We start from the raw sequence: 24,580 nt of genomic DNA, 5'->3' as shown, positions 1-24,580 counted from the left end.
TTGTGGGTTTTTGTTTGTCCACCCGCCTCTTGAGGATTGACAACAAGTTCTCAATGGGATTCAGGTCTGGGGAGTTTCCTGGCCATGGACCCAAAATATCGATGTTTTGTTCCCCGAGCCACTTAGTTATCACTGTTGCCTTATGGCAAGGTGCTCCATCATGCTGGAAAAGGCATTGTTCGTCACCAAATTGTTCCTGGATGGTTGGGAGAACTTGCTCTCGGAGGATGTGTTGGTACCATTCTTTATTCATGGATGTGTTCTTAGGCAAAATTGGGGTTGCTTCTCAGCCACTCCCTTGGCTGAGAAGCAACCCCACACATGAATGGTCTCAGGATGCTTTACTGTTGGCATGACACAGGACTGATGGTAGCGCTCACCTTGTCTTCTCCAGACAAGCTTTTTTCCCGGATGCCCCAAACATTCGGAAAGGGGATTCATCAGAGAAAATGACTTTACCCCAGTCCTCAGCAGTCCAATCCCTGTACCTTTTGCAGAATATCAGTCTGTCCCTGATGTTTTTCCTGGAGAGAAGTGGCTTCTTTGCTGCCCTTCCTGACACCAGGCCATCCTCCAAACCTCTTTGCCTCACTGTGCGTGCAGATGCACTCACACCTGCCTGCTGCCATTCCTGAGCAAGCTCTGTACTGTTGGTGCCCCGATCCCGCAGCTGAATCAATTTTAGGAGACGGTCCTGGCGCTTGCTAGACTTTCTTGGGCGCCATGAAGCCTTCTTCACAACAATTGAACCGCTCTCCTTGAAGTTCTTGATGATCCGATTAACGGTTGAGTTAGGTGCAATCTTACTGGCAGCAATATCCTTGCTTGTGAAGCCCTTTTTGTGCAAAGCAATGATGACGGCACGTGTTTCCTTGCAGGTAACCATGATTGACAGAGGAAGAACAATGATTCCAAGCACCACCCTCCTTTTGAAGCTTCCAGTCTGTTATTTGAACTCAATCAGCATGACAGAGTGATCTCCAGCCTTGTCCTCGTCAACACTCACACCTGTGTTAACGAGAAAATCACTGACATGATGTCAGCTGGTCCTTTTGTGGCAGGGCTGAAATGCAGTGGAAATGTTTTTTGGGGATTCAGTTCATTTGCATGGCAAAGAGGGACTTTGCAATTAATTGAAATTCATCTGATCACTCTTCATAACATTCTGGAGTATATGCAAATTGCCATCATACAAACTGAGGCAGCAGACTTTGTGAAAATGTATATTTGTCTCATTCTCAAAACTTTTGGCCATGACTGTTCAGTCCACATTAGTTCTAAAAAGCGGATTTACCATAACTCCATTGTAGTGTTATTTAGTTTTTAGAATTTTGAGGTAAATATAAATTCTGGCATATTTATGTGGTAAAAATGACTGCAATCTAAAGGGGCGGTACACCAAAATTTGAAATATAAGTAATTTTATTGACAAAAAGTGTTTCATCCATTGATCCTGAGAGACAATTACCAAACATATGGCTTAGTTTCTTTATTTACTTACCCCATAGTCAGCATTACCCCACAGTTGCCGCTAGTGACACAATGGGATTGGTAGTACCTATGGCAGAATGATCCTACTGGCCAAATTCTCAAAGTCACTTAGGGCCCAATTCTGTCCCGAGTTAAGAGCACATAAATGGAACGTAATTCCCTTTTTATACACTTTTCTCTCTATGCCTATTCTGACCTTGAATTTAAGCAAATAAATGAAAGTGTGGTGGAGGTGTGTCTACAGATAGGTTGTATTCTGACCTTGACTTAATTCCAACGCCTTTACGCGGGAGGAAACTATGAAGAAGGTCTAGCGCACGGTTTCCCAAACTCGGTCCTGGGGTGCCTCCTGGGTGCACGTTGTGGTTTTTGCCCTAGCACTACACAGCTGATTCAAATAATCAAAGCTTGATGATGTGTTGGTTATTTGAATCAGCTGTGTGGTGTTAGGGCAAACACCAAAATGTGGACCCAGAGTGGGGCCCCAGGACCGAGTTTGGGAAACCCTGGTCTAGAGAACCTATCGGTTCCAAGTGGAAAAAGCATCTACTTTATTTTTTCAGATATAAATAACACCATTCTTCATGCACTGTAATTTACAACTTGATGAAAGCTATTGATACGAGCTACGTAAATGAATAATCCGTTTGGATGAGGGAATTGTAAATATAAATGACATTTGTTTTAGATATATTTAACCTTATAATCGCTGGAGACAGATGAGAAACCAGACATATGGCAGCAAACTGAAACATATTAACATATCAAAGGCCTTGGAATGGGCACTCCCTTAATGTCTTAATTATAGGCTACCCAACTTTCTCTGTATCCTATTTCTAACATGTTAAATATTAACCACTGTCAGTATCGACTGTCAGTAGGCCTAATAACAGCACAGATTCAAATGCCAATTTACTGTTAGTTACTTTCAGTTGCTATAGCCTACATGATCATTCCATTTAATTCCATTGTTTTGTTTAGCTTAATTTGCTTCCTCTTTAAACACCGTCACGGCCATGTGGTTGTTGCCGAGGATCATTAGTAACAGTTGATAATATTTAAAAAAGACATGTAGGCTAATTAAATTGTTATGGAGTGGAGCGCAGACCAAGCCGTAACAGTTTAAACACGACACATGGTGCAATACTGGGCTGTGTCATCACACAGTTCGATGGTTAGTGCAGGCAATTGACACCCTATTCTCCCTATTATAATTGTACACTTATATATGTACACTAATCTTCCAACATTACCATGGGTTAAAGAACTGAAGTCCATATCGATACAGAAACAAAACACAATTATTCTGATTTATTAAGAGCAAGTTGATTGACAAAGTCATGAAAAGTTGGAAGAATTTAATAAACCACTTTTGGGCTATGATTAAAAAAGCTCATCGTGACCATAGGGTTCTTGGTCACCTCCCTGACCAAGGCCCTTCTCCCCCCGATTTCTCAGTTTGGTCGGGAGGCCAGTTCTTGGAAGAGTCTTGGTGGTTCCAAACTTGATGGAGGCCACTGTGTTCTTGGGGACCTTTTTTGGTACCCTTCCCCAGATCTATGGCTCGCCACAATCCTGTCTCTGAGTTCTATGGACTATTCCTTCGACCTCATGGCTTGGTTTTTGCTCTGACATGCACTGTCAACTGTGGGACCTTATATAGACAGGTATGTGCTTATCCAAATCATGTCCAATCAATTGAATTTACCACAGGTGGACTCCAATCAAGTTGTAGAAACATCTCCAGGATGATCAATGGAAACAGGATGCCCCTTAGCTCTCATAGCAAAGGGTCTGAATACTTATTTAAATGTGATATTTCAGTTTTTTTTGTTGAAAACATTTCTAAAAACCTGTTTTTGCTTTGTCATTATGGGGTATTGTGTGTAGGTTGAAGAAAGAAAAACAATTTCATCTATTTTAGAATACGGCTGTAACGTAACAAAAGGTGGAAAAAGTCAAGGGGTCTGAATACTTTCCGATTCACTGTAAATGTGATATTTCAGTTTTTAGTTTTTTTATATATTTGCAAAAATATATAAAAACCTGTTTTTGCTTTCATTATGAGGTATTTGTGTGTAGATTGAGAAAAAAAAAAGTGAAACATTGACTTCAATTGAATCACGCTACAACGCTGATCTTCGGCGCTACAGATTGAATCCAACCACTACTGTACAGATGTGGCCGAGGATAATGAAGAGATTTGAAGTCCGGGAACTTTGAAAACAACAGGACAAATACTTTCTGTACAGGTCACAGCTTGCTTTATTTTTCCATTTCAAACCTATGGGATGCACACTGAGAAACTACTCCAGGCTTTGCTACATATCATCTACCAAAATCACAATAGTTCAAAAAGCGTTTTTTGACAACATAAAAAAAAAATGGTAACGGAACTAAACCACACAGAGAAGCTTATCTAAAAATGTATCTAAAACATTGCAGAACCAAGAGTTTTAGCAAAGACAGTGATACGCACACTGTTCCCCATCATCTCCACGTCTTGGGTATTTATCCCTAGCTAGGCCCACATATTCATGTTGTGTACAGTATCTGGACTGTTTTTCTAAAGCGAAACATAACTGGCAATAAGGCCATTCCCCCCCCCCCCCCCGTTGAATTATTTTTTAAAACGTCATGAAACCTAGCTACAACAATGCACACACAGAAACTAGCATGAATGCATTGGGCTTTATACAGCTTGCCTCAATGACGGAACTATGACATACAGTACAGTACCTTGAAAAGTGTTCAGTTATCAAACCGTCATGATAGAGAATACTTAGCTAGCTTTGCTCAGATAATTCAGGAAATCTATTGTATACTGTTTTGTATACTGTGTTTATGTTCAACTTCCATAGACGTACAAATCGATACTCACTTGGGAAAACCTTTTTTATAAGAATGTATTCCAGTATGATTATGCACAGAGTGACAGATAAGCCTGGACTTGAATCAGAAACATGTTCCTAGTGTTTATCATTACATGCCTTCCACTACACACAGTCATGACACTACAGGAGGCCAAGCAGATAACAGGCGCACACATCTGAAAAATTAAGTTTGACTCTGTTAGTAGCAGCTCAGAAAAACTGACTCTGAGTGGATTTCAACATTGACTCGTGCCTTTGTACAAACAGTTGTTTGATATCAAATACAAAACAGCAATAACAAGTTAAAAAAAATTGTGATGATAAATAATAAATACATAGAGGGATGAGACATGAAAAGAGAACAGAGACAGCCGGGAGAGAAGGGAGATTCGGATACGGGCAGGAAGGCGGGTGTGAGAGTACTCTGAGCCAAGCAAGACACTGGGGAGACAGACACTCCCTGTTAAAAGCTTGGAATGGAGACGGGCAGACGAGGTGGGGTTGGTGGGAGGGTTGGGCAGGCAGACTCAGTGCCCGTCTGTGTTGGGCGGCTTGGCATCGTGCGGGGCAGCGCCAGCAGGGAGCCAGGGAGAGACGGAGCGAGAGGTGGTCTGCTTGGCCATACTGTAGTGGCTGATCACCGTATAGAAGCGCCCTCGGGAGTTGGCATCCTGAGCAGTGTAGTAGGCCTCCAGAGAGGCAGGGATGCACCGCTTATGCTGCAGGGGGGAGAGAGTGGGGAGGGTTCAATATCATACTCTCCTCATTTACACACTGTTGCACAGCACTAAGGGCTTTTTCTGGTAAAGAGTTGTTGTTTTTTTCCTCTGGAGAGTGCAGTGGCTGTGTCTAAATGAGATTTACTTCAGCTAACATGCCTGTAGTCCACAGCAAAAACCTCTAAAGGTGACTCTGTACAGACAATTAACCAGTGTAGTTGTAACGCTCTGTCCCAAATAGCACCCTATTCCTTATGTAGTGCACTACTTTTGACCAGGGCATATATGGCTCTAGTCAAAAGGAATACACTATATAGGGAATAGGGTGCCATTTGTGACACACACTAAGACCCTCCAGGGCCCACTCACCTTGTATATGAATCCGTCTGGGCAGCTGTGGTCGTAGGTAAACGCCTTGTACACCACCAGGAACACTATGCAGGCCAGGAAGGCCAAGGCCAGGACTATGAGGATAGTGACCTGCGAATGAGAGATACACACCGTTCAATTTAATAGCTGCCGGCGAAGTCAGGTTTCCTGTCAAAGCGGAGATCTAAAACATCTTAAACCAAGGTTCTGTTATTTAATAGATTCGATGGAGTTTGACACTATAATATCGGTATATGTTCAAAAGAGCACGCAAACAACTACTACCATCATTTGTCTGGTGACAAGGTGAGAGAAAACAAGTCAATATGCAAGAGATAACTCATCATCATTTGTCTCCAGAAATGCCATCTGAGTAGAGGTAGAACATGTTCATTGCCTGCCATATTTAGCCCAGTGGAGACAAACAGATTCAATAAACACCTTCACTAATTACATTTTTCACAACCCAGCAGCCAAATTGGTCACAAAATGCAGTTGAGGCAGACAGACGCTGGAAGAAAATAGCTCCGTAACCACATTCCTAAAAAAGACAATCCAATATGTCAGAATACATTACTTTCAATAGAGTGATGCAAATAAGTACATCTGTATAACTACTTGATGTAGAAATTTGGTGCTTCAAATGTGTATTTCCCTGGTAGACAAGATGATTTTATAGTGGGAGATTAACATATAACAGGACTGATTTTCTCTCTGTTCCTCCTGAATCTATGATTGGTTAATTAACATTATGCAAATGTATGTAAAATGATAGCTGAGAGATGTTAGAATGGTTTTGCAATCTGATTACTTTAGAGAGGAGTGAAAGAACGTGTACACACGGCAACGCTCTACCATAATATAAATGTGGTGGTAGTACAGTAAAACTCTGGTTTACTACAGTGTCAAATCAAGTGACTGAAGGGCTATTTTCATCCTCACTTCCACAATTAATCATAATGCACCATAAAACCATTTCCCTGTTTCCAATGGCCTCCCTCCATATCACCCATCACGCCATCTCGGCAGGACGCGAGGCTAGGGGATTTACATGTAGCTAGCTGATTTGTAAAAAGGGGAGCACAGAGGCTAAATGACTATTGACTTGGGTGTTAATGTGAGGACACATGTTTGGTTCTGTCAGAATGTTCATTAAATTACGTTTGCTTATAACACACCCTAAACATGTGAAATGGCTGCTTAAAGGGTATTGGGGCTTTAACAGCAATTCTTTGGCAGTTATCCATATGACATATAAACACATTATTCCAGTACGGGAGCGTTTAAGCATTCAATTGACAGCTTTTAACCTAGATTTGAAGAGTATTGGTAATATTGACAGAAGCATGTGGTCTATTAATATTAATTATGAACTTTTTACATTATTCATAAACTCAATGAACCCTAAACCTCACAGGATTTGGTTTAATGCCATGACACTAATTTGACATGCATAGACACTGAATTTTCTTTATCTATCTATATGTCCATGTTAAGCCTGTATAAGACTCATCTCATAGCTAGCATCCATTTCGATTTACCGTAATTTCCGAACTATTAAGCGCACCTGAATATAAGCCGCACCCACTGAATTTTTTTTGTATATTTTTTTTTTGAACATAAATAAGCCGCACATGTCTATAAGCCGCAGGTGCCTACCGGTACATTGAAACAAATGAACTTTACACAGGCTTTAACGAAACACAGCTTGTAACAAAAATAAATAGGCTTTAACGAAACACGGCTTGTAACAAAAATTTTAAAATTTGCAGTAAGCTTTAGTTGTCTTTTTGCACTGAGTCAATTCCTCACGCTGCTGTTTCCAACGTCTTATCATCGACTCATTAAGACCAAGCTCCCGTGCAGCAGCTCTATTTCCTTTTCCAACAGCCAGATCAATCGCCTTCAACTTGAAAGCTGCATCATATGCATTTCTCCGTGTCTTTGCCATGATGAGGGTGACAAAATGACTACCGTAATCAGAATGATGGGAAGTTTGAGAGCGCTCGATTTAATCTAAACAGTAAACAAAAAAGTTGTTTGACCGTAACCCGTTCGGCAATTTCATTGGTCTAATGAAAGCTTCATGCCGCCAAAAAACTGAGCACGTCACAGAATGTGTTTTTCTCGAGAAAAAAAAATTGAAAGCGGGAAAAATCCATATATTAGCCGCGTCATTGTTTAAGCCGCGAGGTTCAAAGCCTGGGAAAAAAAGTTGCGGTTTATAGTCCGGAATTTACGGTTGTTTGTCTCCCTCGTCAGGTATCGCCAATACAATGGTTGGCTTTGTCACTGTGTCCTTCTAGTCAGAACACTACAGTATATTGAGGGAATGGAACCCTACTATTGAACAGGGAAGTCTGAATCACACAATCTAATATATTCCTCCTCTAGGTGAGGATACGTTGGCCAATTTCCACTACATCAAATGTCCTACAACACTACCCACATGGAAAAATACTATAGTATAAATACTATAGTATTCACTGTAGTGTTTTTGAGGACTTTACTATAGTATTCACTGTAGTACACTGTAGTATTTACAGTCAACTATAGTATAAATAGTGTAGTAAAATAAAACTAGTATATATTACAGTAATTAATGTTCAATAACCTGTAGGTAGGACTGTGGTCTGAATGGATAGTTCAGAGTTCAGCTCTTTTCTATAACCTGTAGGGAATACAATATTTGATCTATACTTTGCATATTGACTTCTTACTTATGGGTGGCACAAATTGGTATATGGAGGATATATGCAAGGTAGGGATTATGGACAGGGTATGTGCAAATGAAATGTGGTGTTTTTGCAGACTGTTGTGTTTTTGTGGACATTATTGTGCGATTTACTACAGCGTTTTTTTTGTGGATAATATTGTAGTATTTACTATAGTATTCCAGAGCAGTGGTTCTCAACTGGTTTTGCCTGTGGACCCAAAATTGACAATGACAATTGAGTCACGACCCAGTATTATGGACTGTTGTTTTGCAGCTATATTTTGTAACGTTGCATTGCACCTGCCTTCTTAGGCAGGCTTCACTTGAAAAATAGACAGTGTCTGCTCACTTAAAAGACACACCCTATCCCCTCAGCCCTCAAATTAAGTGGACACTCTGATGACGTAACATGACGTCTGACGAGTATACACTTGCAGGGCAAGGGGCGAGAGAGGAAGGAACGATTTTTAAATGGACCACCCTTGGGCATAAATTCATCACTCGTTCATCCCGCGATGATTGTGTTTTCAGCCACCGGTCGCTTGTGGTTGCTTTATATGCGCTTCAGTCAATTATGACTGCATGTCTACTTATATTAAATATATAATTATTAATATACACCTACTGTGTGATAGCTAGCAAATTAATTAGCTAACTAATGTTAGCCTGCCTAGCTGGAACATCTGAAGAAGGAAAATGTTTTATTTCTACAATTTCCAAAAGATAACCAAACAAAAACATGTACTTTTTATGGGACATGTTTGTGCCGTCGTGTGCATAAGTAGCACAACTTATTTGCATTTGTTTTTACTTACATGTGTATGTTGACTTCTGCATTGATGTTGTTTTTAAGTTCTCAGACTTTTCTTAGCGGATGTACAGTTGTCGCAACTTGAATTATGGGGAGTTTCAGGCCCCGGAGTGAATATAATTGTACACTTGCAAAGCCGACTAAAAACGAGGGCTGAGGGGCCTTACGTTGCAAACTTCCCTTGCTTGTCTAATCATTTGGACCACCCTTCAAGATGGCAACGGTTATTCCCCCAAGGGCATAAGGCGAGGGTAAGTTGAGATAATTTGTACATGTAGGTGAGGGTGAAGTGACTACGCATAGATAATAAACAGCGAGTAGCAGCAGTGTACAAAAGGGGGGGGTCAATGTAAATTGTCTGGTGGCGATTTTATTAATTGTTCAGCAGTCTTACAGCTTGTGGGTAGAAACTGTTGAGAAGCCTCTTGGTCCTAGACTTGGTGCTCCGGTACCGCTTGCCGTACAGTAGCAGAGAAAACAGTCTATAACTTGGGTGACTGGAGTCTCTGACAATTTTATGGGCTTTCCTCTGACACCGCCTATTATATAGGTCCTGGATGGCAGGAAGCTTGGCCCCAGTGATGTACTGGGCCGTTCGCACTACCCTCTGTTGCGCCTTATGGTCAGATGCCGAGCAGTTGCCATACCAGGCGGTGATGCAACATGTCAGGATGCTCTCGATGGTGCAGCTGTAGAACATTTTGAGGATCTGGGGACCATTGCCAAATCTTTTCAGTCTCCTGAGGGGGAAAAGGTTTTGTCGTGCCATCTTCACAACTGTCTTGGTATGTTTGGACCATGACAGTTCGTTGGTGATGTGGACACCAAGGAACTTGAAACTCTCGACCCGCTCCACTACAGCCCCGTCAATGTGAATGGTGTCCTGTTCGGCCCGCCTTTTCCTGTAGTCCACGATCAGCTCCTTAGTCTCGCTCACACTGAGGGAGAGGATGTTGTCCTGGCACTATACTGCCAGTTCTCTGACCTCCTCGCTATAGGCCGTCTCATCGTTGTCGGTGATCAGACCAACCACTGTTGTGTCATCAGCAAACTTAATGATGGTGTTGGAGTCGTGGTTTGCCACGCAGACATGGATGAACAAGGAGTACAGGAGGGGACTAAGTACACACCCTTGAGGGGCCCCAGTGTTAAGGGTCAGCGTGGCAGACGTGTTGTTGCCTACTCTTACCACCTGGGGGCGGCACTTCAGGAAGTCCAGGATCCAGTTGCAAAGGGAGGTGTTTAGTACCAGGGTCCTTAGGTTAGTGATGAGCTTTGAGGGCACTATGGTGTTGAACGCTGAGCTGTAGTCAATAAATAGCATTCTTACATAGGTGTTCCTTTTGTCCAGGTGTGAAAGGGCAGTGTGGAGTGCAATAGAGATAGGATCATCTGTGGATCTGTTGGGCGGTATGCAAATTGGAGTGGGTCTAGGGTTTCTGGGATAATGGTGTTGATGTGAGCTATGACCAGCCTTTCAAAGCATTTCATGGCTACAGACGTGAGTGCTACGGGTCGGTAATCATTAGTTAGGCAGGTTACCTTAGTGTTCTTGGGCACAGGGACTATGGTGACCTGCTTGAAACATGTTGGTATTACAGACTCAGACAGGGAGAGGTTGAAAATGTCAGTGAAGACACTTGCCAGTTGGTCAGCGCATGCTCGGAGTACACATCCTGGTAATCCGTCTGGCCCTGCGGCCTTGTGAATGTTGACCTGTTTAAAGGTCTTACTCACATCGGCTGCGAAGAGTGTGATCACACAGTCTTCCGGAACAGCTGGTGCTCTCATGCATGCTTCAGTGTTGCTTGCCTCGAAACGAGCATAAAAGGCATTTAGTCCATCTGGTAGGCTCGGGTCACTGGGCAGCTCACGGATGGGTTTCTCTTTGTAGTCCGTAAAAGTTTGCAAGCCCTTCCACATCCGACAAGCGTCAGAGCCGGTATAGTAAAATTCAATCTTAAATCCTGTATTGACGCTTTGCTTGTTTGATGGTTCGTCTGAGGACATAGCGGGATTTCTTATAAGCGTCCGGATAAGTCTCCCGCTCCTTGAAAGCGCAGCTCTAGCCTTTAGCACGATGCGAATGTTGCCTGTAATCCATGGCTTCTGGTTGGGATATGTACGTACAGTCACTGTGGGGACGACGTCGTCGATGCACTTATTGATGAAGCCGATGACTGAGGTGGTGTACTCTTCAATGCCATTGGATGAATTCCGGAACATATTTCAGTCTGTGCTAGCAAAACAGTCCGGTAGTGTAGCATCCGCGTCATCTTAAGTTTGCCTGCATTAAAGACCCCGGCCACTAAGAGCACCGCTTCTGGGTGAGCAATTTATTCTTTGCTTATAGAGTTGCAGTACAAGATGGCGTAGCAGTCAGACGTCTTTGTCCTCGTCTTTGTCGTGTCCCATGTATATATATTTTACATCTTTTTTTCTTTGCATATCTTTTTATATTTTTTCTAAACCTCAAATTCTAAATACTCTCCTGCAACCCGCCTCACCTAATGTGGTGTGGATCTGCTTTTTCTAAAGTATTTTCTTTACTCCTGAATCGGAACCCCAACAGAAACTAGCCAGCTGACTAGCTAGTAGTCAGCTAACCACTGCTAGCGGTCATCAGCTAACCTTTAGCTCGGAAAACTCTCGCAAGTTTGCACAACACGATTCAAACCAGAGCATACCGGACCTATTTTCTCTCCATATCCCCGGACTCCCACCGCAAGCTCTGAACCTTTTCACCTGGATCATCGTAGCTGGCTAGCTGCAATCCGAGTGTCTAATCCTGGCTAACATCTCTGTCTCGAAGCAAGCACCAACTAGCCTGGAGTTAGCCCATGCTAGGCCCATCTCCCGGCTAGGTGAAGATTTCCATCAGCCACTCCTGGGCTACTATACCTATTTTGCCAATTGGCCTGGACCCATTTTACTGCCGGTCCGGAGCCCCGCCGGTCCTTCACGACTGGTCTACCGACGTAATCTGCCTGAGGGGGTTATTCAACTGGCCCCTCCGTCGCGACGTCCCCTGATAGCTCATCTGCTAGCCTGCTAGCCGTGGCCCGCTAGCTGTCTAGAGCATATTGGCTGTTAGCTGAATAGGTCCATCAGACAATTTCTTGGGCCACTATACATATTCTGCCAATTGGACTGGTCCCCTTTACCACACGGAACCCTACTAATCCACCACGGCTGGTCTACCGATGTAAACGCACAAGGAGGCTCTGCACGAGGAGGCTATAAACAGACTCCTCCCATCACAACATCCCTCTGAGGCCCTTCTGCTATCTTGCTAGCCCCGGCTCGCTAGCTGTCTGAATCGCCGTGTCTCCAACCAGCCTCACTACTCACTGGACCCTTATGATCACTCGGCTACGCATGCCTCTCCTTAATGTCAATATGCCTTGTCCATTGCTGTTCTGGTTAGTGATTATTGTCTTATTTCACTGTAGAGCCTAAGCCCTGCTCAATATACCTTAGCCAACCCTTTAGTTCCACCTCCCACACATGCGATGACATCACCTGGTTTAAATTATGTTTCTAGAGACAATATCTCTCTCATCATCACTCAATGCCTATGCATACATCCACTATATTCACATCCTACCATACCTTTGTCTGTACATTATGCCATGAATCTATTCTATCGTGCCCAGAAACCTGCTCCTTTTACTCTCTGTTCTGGACATACTAGACGACCAGCTCTTATAGCCTTTAGTCGTCTCTTATCCTACTCCTCCTCTGTTCCTCTGGTGATGTAGAGGTTAATCCAGGCCCTGCAGTGCCTAGCTCCACTCCTATTCCCCAGGTGCTCTCATTTGTTGACTTCTGTAACCGTAAAAGCCTTGGTTTCATGCATGTTAACATTAGAAGCCTCCTCCCTAAGTTTGTTTTATTCACTGCTTTAGCACACTCTGCCAACCCGGATGTCCTAGCCGTGTCTGAATCCTGGCTTAGGAAGACCACCAAAAACCCTGAAATTTCCATCCCTAACTATAACATTTTCCCGACAAGACAGAACTGCCAAAGGGGGCGGGGTTGCAATCTACTGCAGAGATAGCCTGCAGAGTTTTGTCTTACTATCCAGGTCTGTACCCAAACAATTTGAGCTTCTACTTTTAAAAATCCACCTTTCCAGAAACAAGTCTCTCACTGTTGCCGCTTGCTATAGACCACCCTCTGCCCCCAGCTATGCTCTGGACACCATATGTGAACTGATTTCCCCCCATCTATCTTCAGAGCTCGTGCTGCTAGGTGACCTAAACTGGGACATGCTTAACCTGTTAGTGACCCCTTAACACGCGAATCCCGTTAGCGGGCTGATTTGACAACAGCCAGTGAAAAATCAGAGCGACCAAATTCAAAACAGCAAAACTCTCATAATTAAAATTTCTCACACATACAAGTATTATATACCATTTTAAAGATAAGATTCTCCTTAATCTAACCACATTGTCCGATTTCAAAAAGGCTTTACGGCGAAAGAAAAACATTAGATTATGTTAGGACACCACCTAAACAAGAAAAGCCACACAGCCATTTTCCTAGCAAGGAGAGACGTCACAAAAACCAGAAATACAGCTACAATTAAGCACTAACCTTTGATGATCTTCATCAGATGGCACTCATAAGACTTCATGTTACACAATACATGTATGTTTTGCTCGATAAAGTTCATATTTATATCCAAAAACCCCATTTTACATTGGCATGTAATGTTCAGAAATGTTTTCCCTTCAAACCTTTCGGTGAATGAGCACAATGAGCACACATATTACAGAAATACTCATCATAAACTTTGATCAATTTACAAGTGTTATGCACAGAATTATAGATACACTTCTCCTAAATGCAACCACTTTGTCAGATTTCCAAAAAGGTTCACGGCGAAAGCACAATTTGCAATAATCTGAGTATACAGCCCAGAAGACACCAACAACAAGCAAACAGAAACCCGCCATCTTGGAGTCAATAAAACTAAGAAATGACATTATAAATATTCACTTACCTTTGATTATTTTCATCAGAATGCACTCCCAGGAATCCCAGCTCCACAATAAATGTTCGATAAAGTTGATCTTTATGTCCAAATACATCCATTTTGTTCGCGCGTTAGGTTCCCTATCCAAATCCACAACGCTCGTGCTTACTTAGTCCAGACGAAAAGTCAAAAAAGTTATACTACAGTTTGTAGAAACATGTCAAACGATGTATAGAGTCAATCTTTAGTTTTTTTTAAACATATATCTTCAATAAAATTCCAACCGGACCTATCCGTTCTCTTTAGGAATGAATATGAACTCAGCTCGCTCCCAAGTCTCTGCGCATGACTGAACCCATGCCTTATAATGGGACACCTACTTCCTTGGGCTGTTATTCCCTTCAAATTCATCATAGAAACCTCAAACAAGGTTCTAAAGACTGTTGACATCTAGTGGAAGCTTTAGGAAGTGCAAAATTAACCCTAAGTCACTGTATACTGGCAATCACTTGAAATCACTTGAAAAAACTACAACCTTAGATTTCAGGTTTTTGCCTGCCATATGAGTTCTGTTATACTCACAGACATCATTCAAACAGTTTTAGAAACTTCAGAGTGTTTTCTATCCAAATCTACTAATAATATAAATATCCTACCTCCTGGGCCCGAGTAGCAGGCAGTTTAATTTGGGTAAGTTTTTCATCCGGCCGTGAAAATACTGCCCCCTATCCCTAAGAGTTAACACCCCGGCCATCCTACAATTTAAGCTTGATGCCCTCCTTCTCACACAAATGATCAATGAACCTACCAGGTACAACCCCAAAGCTGTAAACACGGACACCCTCATAGATATCATCCTAACCAACTTGCCCTCCAAATACACCTCTGCTGTTTTCAGCCAAGATCTCAGCAATCACTGCCTCATTGCCTGCATCCATAATGGGTCTGCGGTCAAACGACCACCCCTCATCACTGTCAAACGCTCCCTAAAACACTTCAGCGAGCAGGCCTTTCTAATCGACCTGGCCCGGGTATCCTGGAAGGATATTGATGCCACGTCCTGACCAGTAAAGGGGTTATTTGTTATTGTAGTTTGGTCAGGACGTGGCAGGGGGTGTTTGTTTAATGTGTTTCGGGGTTTGTTGGGCAATGTTCCATGTGTAGCTGTTTGTCTCACAGGACTGTTTTCTCGTCGTTGTTTTTGTATTAAGTGTTTATTTTGTTTTTTTCATCTTAATAAAGAAGATGAGTATTCACATTCCCGCTGCGCCTTGGTCCCATCTTTACGACGAACGTGACAATTGACCTCATCACATCAGTAAAGGAAGCCTGGTTATTCTTCAAAACTGCTTTCCTCACCATCTTAAATAAGCATGCCCCATTCAAATTTTTTTTATCAGGAACAGATATAGCCCTTGGTTCTCTCCAGACCTGACTGCCCTTGACCAGCACAAAAACATCTTGTGGCGTTCTGCACTAGCATCGAATAGCCCCCGTGATATGCAACTTTCAGGGGATTTAGGAACCAATATACACAGGCAGTTAGGAAAGCTAAGGCTAGCTTTTTCATGCCGAAATTTGCATCCTGTAGCACAAACTCAAAAAAGTTCTGGGACACTGTAAAGTCCATGGAGAACAAGAGCGCCTCCTCCCAGCTGCCCACTGCACTGAGGCTAGGAAACACTGTCACCACCAATAAATCCACTATAATTGAGAATTTCAATAAGCATTTTTCTACGGCTGGCCATGCTTTCCACCTGGCTACACCTACTTCGGTCAACAGCCCTGCACCCCCCACAGCAACTAGCTCAAGCCTCCCCCATTTCTCCTTCACCCAAATCCAGATAGCTGATGTTCTGAAAGAGCTGTAAAATTTGGACCCCTACAAATCAGCCGGGCTAGACAATCTGGACCCTCTCTTTCTAAAATAATCTGCCGAAATTGTTGCAACCCCTATTACTAGCCTGTTCAACCTGTCTTTCGTATCGTCTGAGATTCCCAAAGATTGGAAAGCAGCCGCGGTCATCCCCCTCTTCAAAGGGGGAGACACTCTAGACCCAAACTGCTACAGACCTATATCTATCCTACCCTGCCTTTCTAAGGTCTTCGAAAGCCAAGTTAACAAACAGATTACCGACCATTTCGAATCCCACCGTACCTTCTCCGCTATGCAATCTGGTTTCAGAGCTGGTCATGGGTGCACCTCAGCCACGCTCAAGGTCCTAAAAGATATCATAACCGCCATCAATAAGAGACAGTACTGTGCAGCCGTATTCATCGACCTGGCCAAGGCTTTCGACTCAGTCAATCACCACATTCTTATCGGCAGACTCAACAGTCTTGGTTTCTCAAATGATTGAACCAGGCGAGGCACCAACTACTTCTCTGATAGAGTTCAGTGTGTCAAATCGGAGGGCCTGTTGTCCGGACCTCTGGCAGTCTCTATGGGGGTGCCACAGGGTTAAATTCTCACGCCGACTCTCTTCTCTGTATACATCAATGATGTCGCTCTTGCTGATGGTGATTCTCTGATCCACCTCTACGTTGACGACACCATTCTGTATACCTCTGGTCCTTCTTTGGACACTGTGTTAACTAACCTCCAGACAAGCTTCAATGCCATACAACTCTCCTTCCGTGGCCTCCAACTGCTCTCCAACTACAAGTAAAACTAAATGCATGCTCTTCAACCGATCGCTGCCTGCACCTGTCCACCCGTCCAGCATCACTACTCTGGACGGTTCTGACTTAGAATATGTGGACAACTACAAATACCTAGGTGTCTGGTTAGACTGTAAACTCTCCTTCCAGAATCACATTAAGCATCTCCAATCCAAAATTAAATCTAGAATCGGCTTCCTATTTCACAACAAAGCATCCTTCACTCATACTGCCAAACATACCCTCGTAAAACTGACCATCCTACCGATCCTCGACTTCGACGATGTCATTTACAAAATAGCCTCCAACACTCTACTCAACAAATTGGATGCAGTCTATCACAGTGCCATCCGTTTTGTCACCAAAGCCCCATATACTACCCACCACTGCGACTTGTACGCTCTCGTTGGCTGGCTCTCGTATCATACTCGTCGCCAAACCCACTGGCTCCAGGTCATCTACAAGTCTTTGCTAGGTAAAGCCCCGCCTTATCTCAGCTCACTGGTCACCATAGCAGCACCCATTCATAGCACGCGCTCCAGCAGGTATATCTCACGGGTCACCCCCAAAGCCAATTCCTCCTTTGACCGCCTTTCCTTCCAGTTCTCTGCTGCCAATGACTGGAACAAACTGCAAAAATCACTGAAGGTGGAGACACATATCTCCCTCACTAGCTTTAAGCACCAGCTGTCAGAGCAGCTCACAGATCACTGCACCTGTACATAGCCCATCTATAAATAGCCCATCCAACTACCTCATCCCCATACTGTAATTACTTATCTTGCTCCATTGCACCCCAGTATCTCTACATGCACATTTATCTTCTGCACATCTACCATTCCAGTGTTTAATTGCTATATTGTAATTACTTCACCACCATGGCCTAATTATTGCCTTACCTCCCTTACCTTACCTCATTTGCACACACTGTATATAGACTTTTTTTCATACTGTATTATTGACTGTATGTTTGTTTATTCCATGTGTAACTCTGTGTTGTTGTATGTGTCGAACTGCTTTGCTTTATCTTGGACAGGTCGCAGTTGTAAATGAGAACTTGTTCTCAACTAGCCTACCTTGTTAAATAAAGGTGAAATATATATATATATATATATATATATATATATATATATATTTTTTTTTAAATAGAGTTGGTTGAGAGAAGTCTTAATGCCAGCTTCGTTCTGTGGTGGTAAATAGACAGCTAGGAATAATATAGATGAGAACTCTTTTTATTTTTTTTACCCCTTTTTCTCCCCAATTTCGTGGTATCCAATTGGTAGTAGTTACAGTCTTGTCTCATCGCTGCAACTCCCTTACGGACTCAAGAGAGGCGAAGGTTGAGAGCCATGCGTCCTCTGAAACACAACCCAACCTAGCCGCACTGCTTCTTGACACAACGCACATCCAACCCGGAAGCCAGCCGCACCAATGTGTCGGAGGAAACAGCGTACACCTGGCGACCTGGTCAGCGTGCACTGCGCCCGGCCCGCCACAGGAGTCCCTAGTGCGCGATGAGACAAGGATATCCTTGCCGGCCAAACCCTCCCTAACCCGGATGATGCTGAGCCAATTGTGCGTCACCCCATGGACCTCCCGGGCGCGGCCGGCTACGGCAGAGCCTGGGCTCGAACCCAGAATCTCTGGTGGCACAGCTAGCACTGCGATGCAGCCCGGGAGCCGATTAGAACTCTCTTGGTAGATGCTTGCCTGAGGTACTCTACCTCAGGCAAGCAATACCGCAAGACTTCTTTAATATTAGACATTGTGCACCAGCTGTTGACAAATAAACACACACCCCCAACCCCTCGTCTTACCAGAGGTAGCGTCTCTGTTCTGCCAGTGCATGGAAAATCCTGCTAGTGTCACGTCCTGACCAGTGAAAAGGGTCATTTGCCATAGTAGAATGGTCAGGGCATGGCAGGGGGGTTGTTTTGTGTGTTTTGGGGTTTGTTTGTTTCTAGGGGAATGTGTTCTAGTTTTCATTTTCTATGTTTCGTTTTCCAGGTTTGGCCGAGTATGGTTTCCAATCAGAGGCAGGTGTCTTTCGTTGTCTCTGATTGGAAGCCATACTTAGGCAGCCTGCTTTCCTTTGGGTTTTGTGGGTGGTTGTTTTCCGTATAGTCTGTGTACCTTACGGAACTGTTTGTCATTTGGTTATTTTGTTTAAAGTGTTCTCTTAAAATAAATGAAGATGAGCACTATACACGCTGCACCTTGGTCTAATCCTTTCGACGCTTGTGACAGCTAGCTCTATATTGTCCGTATCTTCGTTCAGCCACGTCTCGGTGAAACATAAGATGTTACAGTTTAAGAATAAGCCATTTAATCAGGCGACCAGTTCAGGAGTGGGTGTAATAAATGATCAGATTCAGAACATGACATCGAAACCAGTCCAATAATGTTAATGAACAGTAACACATACCAGTGTTTAAAATGGAAGAAAAATAACAATCATTAGGATTTCGTAATCATAATTACCATATGAATAGCTTCACAACCGTGAAAAGGTGTACATTTTTAACCAGTTCAATAAAATGTAATATGAATGTCAGAATTAATTAACAATAATAATTAACATACTGAACAATAACTAATGTACCTGTTTAGTTATTGCGTGTGTGTGGCCTATCAGTGGGAATACTGGGGGTGTGTCTTAAGTTTGTTGATGTCTGGGGTGATGGTTGACAGGGCAACTCGGAGGTCATGCTGGCTGTCCAGTTTGTTTCTGCTTTTCGTTTTCAGCACGGCCATAGCAGAGAAGCCACTTTCAGAGATAGGTAGTGCTAAACGGTAACATGATTCTGATTGCATGACAGGCGGGAACAGCATACTCTCCCACTACGCTGCGCCAGAACTGTGGCAGTGTCATTTCCGGGAAGTGCATGCTCAGTCCACGTTCAAATGACAGCTCCACCAGCTGATCATCTTGCTTGGCAACGTGACGCTTCCCATCTCCACTCGTAAGGGGTCCTGTATCCAGTCTTCTCCTGTTCTCATCCGGGAAGTATTCACAAAACTTTCCCTTCAGCTTGACAAGATGCTGTTTAACAGTTTTTTTCAGTGTGTCGCTGTGCGCTTTGTTGATCAGATTCTCAATCTCGAAATCAGCATTGGGGAAACATGTCAATCAATCCTCCCGTTAGAAATATGATTTGCCCAAACGGTAAGCTTCACCTTGAAGGCATCCACGTTGTCCCTCTGTTCAAATCGATTGTGCCCCCGTCCCTTGCTTTGACACATTGAGCGAATTCAGATTATTAAAAAAATCCGCCAGGTAGGCAACCTTCGTGAGCTACTCCTCTCAATCGAAATGTTCAGCCCGAGGTGACATGTTTTCCTAAAGAAACGCAGCAATCTCCGCTTGAAGTGGGTATGTGTGGCGCGAGAACGTTATTGTTTTGGCCAGTGAGTATGTGCAGCGTGAAAACCCTCTGAGTCTGAACGTAGCTAGCCATTTCATCACTGCGGACGTTCTGCACGTGCAAAGTCAGCAACAATAAGCAGTACAGCGCACGCACGCCTGTGTGTAGCAGTAACGTTGTGTAAAGTTAGCAACAATAAGCGGTGCGGCGGTATCCTTTCAAAATAAAATATATTTTTTATATATATATTCTTGCACAAGTCTTGCGACCCCTTCAAATCCTTGACCCCCCCAGTTGAAAATCACTGTTCTACAACATTCTATAGTACATACTACACATGATCAAGGGATACTAGAGTGTGTAGTATACTATACAAGGGGAGGGTCTAATCCTGAATGCTGATGGGTTAAAACCGCATTCCAGTCAGTGTTTATTCCACAAGTTACCACCAGCTAAATCTATGACGTTGAAATGCTTATTTACTCTGTTCCATCTGACTGTGCAATCCACTGTCTCATCAGCCCAGCCAGGCAATTTATGAACTTGATCTCCACTATAAAAAAAAATCATCTTTACATTATCTCACATTTCTTTTAGACTAACATTTAGTTTTCAACAGCGGAGATTTGTATAACCTTGCTGTATGTCTCTCCGAAATTTGCAACATTGCTTCAATATTGAAATTCGATCTCCAGCTGTCCCATAGTAATGAATGTGTCGGGAGTCAGGATGAGACCGATAAGCAAGCAGCTTTTCTCAGCCAGTCAAAATCATGAATCGGCATAATTTTTATGGATATACACAAAGAACTATCAATAGAAAACAGGTAAACGAAACAAAGTGCAGCTAGTTTGCAGTTTTTCCAGCTTCAGTTTGAAGTGATTGTGTTAGCTGTGTTGTTGGCTAGCTCCTCTGAACAACAGTGTCCTGACAAATGAGCACATTTTCTGCGCCAGGCGAAATCACACATCATTAGCTCATTGTTATGGATGTATCCAAATAAATGTCACTAGAAAACAGCTTAAACAAACGCAAATGCAGCTACTTTGCTGTTAATCTGGCTGCAATGTTTGATGTAACTGTAAATTAGCCGTAGTTGGCTAGCTAACAAGCCAGGGATAAGAACGTTGCCAGCCAGTATGACAATGGAACATTTAGAACGAAAGACTGGGCCGCGTCACTAGATACAGATTAAAAAGACTGAACGACTGGGTCGCTTCGCTGGCAACCGAACCGATATAACGTACGACCAGTGGAAGGACGAAAAGTATGAATAAATTAATAAAAATAATGTTTTTTATGAAAATATGTCAATCATTATTTGAATATGTTGGTAACCTGTTGTATAAAAAGGTTGACTTCGTCTCGGGCCTAACAATACCCGTGCCAATATATCCTCCAAACACCGGCTTCTCGGGCATTATCACTTAATTATTCTACAGTATACAACACAATTCTGTAGGAAGTACTGTATTATTCTTTTGTAAACTGTAGTATTTTTTCATGTGGTTATTGGCAGATGTGTGCTCCACGCTGGCACTGGGTTAGTTGAGAATAGGATGACCTCTATTTTGCCTGGACTTGCTTGGACTGTAGTGGGGATTACATTGGTGTGCAGTGACAGATGACCCTGTGCCATCAAATTGGCCAATTTGAAGTGCTGGCATTATTTCACTGGGATAGTCAGGGGTCTGGTATCTGAACCGCCTTGACACTGTTTGTTTTGATTTGTATTTTGATTCAATACACACGGTTTCATTTTCTAAAGCTTTTTCCGGCTAGTGGCAAATGCCAAAGTGTATTTGTCCTTATGCCGATTGTGGGCCTACATGAACATTCCCTTAGCACTTAACTCTTCAATGAGGTCAGGGAGGGACGTCATCAAATTAGGTCAAATTTGCCCCGAACATTGCAGCTCTAGTCTAGTTAGTGCAGACAGACATAGGCGAGACATTAGACCATCTGCTCGCCTCTGCTATGCCAGTACTGTTTATCTCCCTGGATGTTAGTTTATTACTCTGCCCTGCTACTGAGGCTCAAGGTTGATGTTTCTACTGCTGTTGTTGTTGGCGTCATAATCTGACGTCAGTATAATCCATATAGACGGAGGCTCATAATCCCCCGGCAGCAGTGGGATTTATTCCCTGGCTAAACATCCCTGGAGTGCAGCAGGGTGGATGTGTTACGGTGCTACAGTAACAATACAGTCAGAGTGGTACAGTACAGAGAGGGTGTGTTCTTCAGCCGGCCATGGAGGACGTTGAGGAAACAAAAGACAATCCAAACAGATTAAAGAGTCAGACGTGATTGTGTCACTCTCCCTGAGCTGAGCCCACTGCAGATGTCCATACTGTGGATGGGTGGACATCTCAACGACTCCGTAACCCGCCGACAACAACTGCTTGTTTTCATTTTCTCACTCCCTTCTGTCTATCACCCCTAATCTCCTCTCCCCCACATGTTGTTCAGCAGTTCACTGAAACTTCTGTGGCTTTTTGTGTAATAGGTTGCTGTTCAAATCTTGATTTATTGTAGGTTCCGAATGCAGGGGAAAATGGCAGCATATGGCTGCAATGTTTCTTCAGTACCATTTCTGTCACCATCAGACATATGGTTTTGCTATATAAGTGTCAGTTTTATCTTCCCTTTCCTTCCTAACACTTGCCCAGCCTTGTAATTCCAGTCTCCTTCCTGTATGCTGTTAGAATGCCACCCTCACAGCAAGACCACTTTTCCAGCCATATGTTAGAGCGAAAACTCTTACAGTCGCTCCAGGGGGGAGAGATAGTGAGAGGCAGAGAGAAAGCTAGAGAGGTAGAGAATCTGTTCTTCTTCCTCTAGCGCCAGGTGGTGCTGACAGAACAATGGGAAGATAAGTCATAAGTAAATCAATAGGTCCTTGATTGAGGAATATAGGCCCATTGTCTGAGCGTCATATTCTTATTATGCTGAAGCTGATGCTCAATACAGAGCCAGGCATAGAAAATAAGCCGTTTTCTTCTATTGTAAGATAAATAACATGAAGAAAATCATCTTTGTCTGTCATTTTCACGACCAGATAACTGTATCTCTGAGTCTAAGACTTCTTAAAATGGATGGATCTTTGTAAGACTGAGGGAACTACAACTGTCTTTTCTTTCTTGGATGTAATCATCTTAGATTTCCTGCTAATGCTCTTAGGAAATGGTTTCAGAGGAGTGAGCAACATGGCAACCTGCAGGGGAATGCCCACTTGGGCATGGTACTGTAGTAGCTGAGGAAGGGAAGGGAGGAGTGTCGCACAGGAGACGTGCCACGAGAGAATGGATGTCCCGTGCGGGTTGATTATCCTGTGGAGGTAACAATGTCTAGAACAACCACAAAGTACAAACAGATTCGCTCTTGTTGAGATGTCATCTGCCTGTCGAGACAGCTCTAAAACAGCAACGCGTACATCTTCAATGCAACCAAATCAGATATCGGTACAGTACAATCTGTATGATCATTATGATACCTACAGTCAGGTCTATAAATTATTGGCACCCTTGATAAAGATGAGCAAAAAAGGCTGTATACAAAAAAATTATACAAATACTGAGCTATAATGTATGTGTCACAACGTCCACAGAAGGTGGCGCCTCTCCCCGGTCGGGCGGTGCTACTAGCTGCCACCGATCCATGTTTCGGTGTCTTTTGGTTATGTCTGTTTTAGTCTGCACCTGTTCATTGTTTGTCATTAGTGGGGGGTATTTAGTTTGTCTGTTTCGTTTGGGATTGTTGCTTGCCATGTTTTTGTGGTGGGCAGGATTTTTTCATGTATTGTGTTACACCGCGTTTCTTGTTAGGCATTAGGGTTGCCGGGCTGCGCCCCGTCAGTTTGGATTTTGGAGTTGTCCTCCTGCCTTATTGCGGCATTTGCTCTTTGGATTATTAAACGTCTGTTCAACGGACCTGTCTTCTGCGCTTCACTTTACCCCTTTCCTACTATCAAAGGATAACGTGACAGAATGCTCCAAGAAATTATGGAAAATATTATTTTATACTAATATAATTGCTCAGAGAAAGAGATGTTGTTTAACAAGTAAAAAAATCTAAATACTGTAGCACCCTCCCTATGCCAGGATAACGACACTGAGCCTTTTTCTAAATTGTTTTATGAGTTGGAGAACACATGGGAGGGATCTTAGACCATTCCTCCATACAGAATCTTTCCAGATCCTCGATATCCTTCATCTGGTCTTATGGACTGCCCGCTTCAATTCAAACCACAGGTTTTCTATGCGGTTCAACTCTGGAGACTGAGATGGTCATTGCAAATTATCATTTTGTAGATTTGATTAGTGCTTGCGGTTATTGTCTTGTTGGAAGATCCACTTGCGGCCAAGTGTCAGCCTCCTGGCAGAGGCAACCAGGTTTTGGGCTAAAATGTCCGGGTACTTGGTAAAGTTCATGATGCCATTGACCTTAACAAGGGCCCCAGGACGAGTGGAAGCAAAATAGCCCCATAACATTAAAGATCCACCATAATATTTTACCGTAGGTTTGAGTCACTTTTCGGCATGTGCTTCTGTTTTTCAATGCCAAACCCACCACCTGGTGTGCGTGGCCAAAGAGC

The 24,580-nt window shown here is 43.2% G+C and overlaps 1 protein-coding gene across 2 annotated transcripts in view; it reads right to left on the bottom strand.

Annotated features, from left to right (window-relative positions):
* Positions 1 to 3,738: 3,738 nt before the first annotated feature.
* Positions 3,739 to 24,580, bottom strand: part of LOC106567451 (neuronal vesicle trafficking-associated protein 2) — a 38,723-nt gene continuing 17,881 nt past the window's right edge. For both annotated transcript variants that reach the window (XM_014136724.2, XM_014136725.2), the window contains exons 4-5: positions 5,453 to 5,563; positions 3,739 to 5,083 (exon numbers count right to left, since the gene is read on the bottom strand). In XM_014136724.2, the coding sequence (XP_013992199.1) occupies positions 4,892 to 5,083; positions 5,453 to 5,563 (303 nt within the window). In that variant the 3' untranslated portion in view covers positions 3,739 to 4,891. The remainder of the gene's footprint in view (positions 5,084 to 5,452; positions 5,564 to 24,580) is intronic.

This window comes from Salmo salar, chromosome ssa13 (genome assembly GCF_905237065.1).
Source record: "Salmo salar chromosome ssa13, Ssal_v3.1, whole genome shotgun sequence".
Classification (NCBI taxonomy): Eukaryota; Metazoa; Chordata; class Actinopteri; order Salmoniformes; family Salmonidae; genus Salmo; species Salmo salar.
The sequence above is the reverse complement of the archived record's forward strand: the minus strand, read 5'-3'. Positions and strand labels throughout refer to the sequence as shown.